This window comes from Galeopterus variegatus, unplaced genomic scaffold, assembly GCF_000696425.1.
Source record: "Galeopterus variegatus unplaced genomic scaffold, G_variegatus-3.0.2 Scaffold4231, whole genome shotgun sequence".
NCBI lineage: Eukaryota > Metazoa > Chordata > Mammalia > Dermoptera > Cynocephalidae > Galeopterus > Galeopterus variegatus.
Window position 1 is genome coordinate 56,710 of NW_007730342.1, and position 2,344 is coordinate 59,053.

Here is a 2,344-nt window from a genome sequence, read left to right on the forward strand (position 1 = left end):
GCGCTCACACACCCCCCGCCCTCGGGAGTGAGCGAGGCTTGGAGCCCGCGGGCGGGGCCAGCTCGGCTCGGCGGCGGACCCCGTACCCGGGACCGTGGCTTCGGGGCGCGTTTTCCCGAGCAGGGCCCGGAAGGGCCTGACGGGGTCTCCACGCGGCCTCGGGACGCCTCCGGATTCCTCCGCAAGGGCGCCCTCAGAAACAGAGGACGCCTTTCCCCTTCCCCTTCTTTCCGCATCGCGGAGGCTGGTCCCGTCCCGAGCCGCGACGCCCTCCTTGCTTGTCCGGCTAGGGTGGGAAGGTGCGATATCGAGAGTACATGTGGACGAGGACCGAGGTGGTGACAATGTGGATGGAAGTTAAGTTGCCAATTAGGCGGCTAAAATCTTGAAAACGGAGACTCCTCAAGGAGGACATCGAATCACTTCAGGGTGCATCGTGACTTTGGAGGGCCTACGAAGTTTGATGGCTTTTCCTGTGGTATTGGGAGTGGATTTAACATTTAGTATTGGAGATCGTGTTGATGACGTATATCCTTGGGAACCTAACGTATCGTTTACTGCACACCAGGAAGCCACCCAAATAAATGGACAAGGAACTTGTACACATCTGTTGTTCCTTGTCGTCGATATAATTCGACAATCCTTTTAGCTGGAAAAAAAAATGCAATAAAATCAGTAGCAACCAAGATGAAGTAACTGTTCCTATGGGGAAAATGGAACAATGTGGTCAGGCTGCCCTCGCCTGGGAGTCAGTTCAGGGCGGTTCAGTAAGCATTGTGTGTGTGGGTGGAGTAGGTGCAGCTGCACTATGGTGCAGCTTTGCCTGGTATTTTTACTGCCTCCAGCGCCCGCCCTGCATGGCCATGTTTTTATCAGACCTGCAGCTTCCAAGGACCATGTGGCCAGTTACCTAGCTTATAGACCTGCGTGAAGCGATCTGGTGACCCAGCCTGGCATGGAGGGGTCTGGTGACCCAGTCTGGCTTGTGAAGGGTTTGTGACCCAGTCTGTGAATGGGCTTGAGGGGTCTGGGAGCTCCAGACCCAGCCCTAGCTCAACCATCTGCTCAGTAAGTGCAGGATTAACGTCAGGTAAAAGAGCCTGACAACTGGCGTGGTTGCCTAGCTTTACTGTTCCTCATGTAGCTGAATCTCCTCTAGAAAGTACCTTTAAAGGGGCCCTAGGGCTGCATAATAGCAGGAAGCACCGGAGACCAGCCGGCAAAGGCTTTCTTTCTCTAGGAACTTAGTCAGTTTTGCTTTTTGATGACTGGAGTGGTTATTTCATTCTTCTGCTTACTTTACATTAGAAGATGGCTGTGAAGTTTAAATTAATTTATCACATGGTAAATCCCTAATAATTTCCCTTCTCTTCCCTGATTTTAGCTAATGTCAGTACCTATCGATCTCTCAGCATTTATTTTCCAAATGCTGGAACCACTTGACTCATGCTCAACCTCATTTCTGCCTCAATTTCTACAACACACCTGCACCTGAGGCAGGAAGACTATAAATTACAGCCCAATATTTTGGGAATCAGCAGTAAGACTCTGTGTTAACAGTCTGGCTCTGGTCCCATCTGTCACTTTGACAACTGGGTTTTTGACCGATCCTGAGATCCTGTTTCCAGATCTGGTAACTAGTTTTTACTTCCTATGCTTTGCCTCTTTTTCTTCTGCTGGGAAAGACTGTTTCTCTGGCAAGCACACTCAGTCATCCTCCAAGAATCCATTCAAAGGTCACGTCTTCTCTAAAGACTTCAGAGGCTCCCACAGGTAGTTTCAAATGGTTTGTCCCTTAACTCTGCTCCTAGCCTTTTGTAGCACTTCAGACTGCATAGTGTTTTATTTTGTATATCTGCCGACTTCACCTAAAAGACGGTGAGTTCTATCTGGAAGGTCTATGTGTTATTCATCCTGTTATCTCCAGTGTCTAGCATGGTAATGAAACTTAGTACGTGTCTTAGAAATCTGCCTGATATCCCAATTTTTTTTATAGATAACAGTTTATTGTATATTTTCTTTTTATTAATTTATTTTTTTGTATTTTATTTATCATTGTACAACGTAGTTGATTTTCATGGTCCTTACTGATATCCCAGTTTTTAAGACTAGTATCACTGCCTTGGTTTTGCCAACCTCTCTCCCACTTAGATGGTGAGATACCTGATAACCGATTTTCCAGAAGCTAAATGCCCTTCAGCTATCTGAGAATCACCTTCTCTTGTATTCCTCTTTGCTAATCTCTCTGACAGTACCCTCCGCTATTCTCTTTGATGCCAATTTCTGCCTTCTTTAAAGAGGTCCAGTTCACTCACATGACCACAGCTTTAATGTGGGCCATTCC

The 2,344-nt window shown here is 47.6% G+C and overlaps 1 protein-coding gene across 1 annotated transcript in view; it reads right to left on the minus strand.

The window, feature by feature from the left end:
- SGCB (sarcoglycan, beta (43kDa dystrophin-associated glycoprotein)) overlaps positions 1-236 on the minus strand; it is a 20,956-nt gene extending 20,720 nt beyond the window's left edge. The window contains exon 1 of the mRNA XM_008587044.1: positions 87-236. Coding sequence (XP_008585266.1) covers positions 87-236 — 150 coding nt within the window. The remainder of the gene's footprint in view (positions 1-86) is intronic.
- Positions 237-2,344: the final 2,108 nt, after the last annotated feature.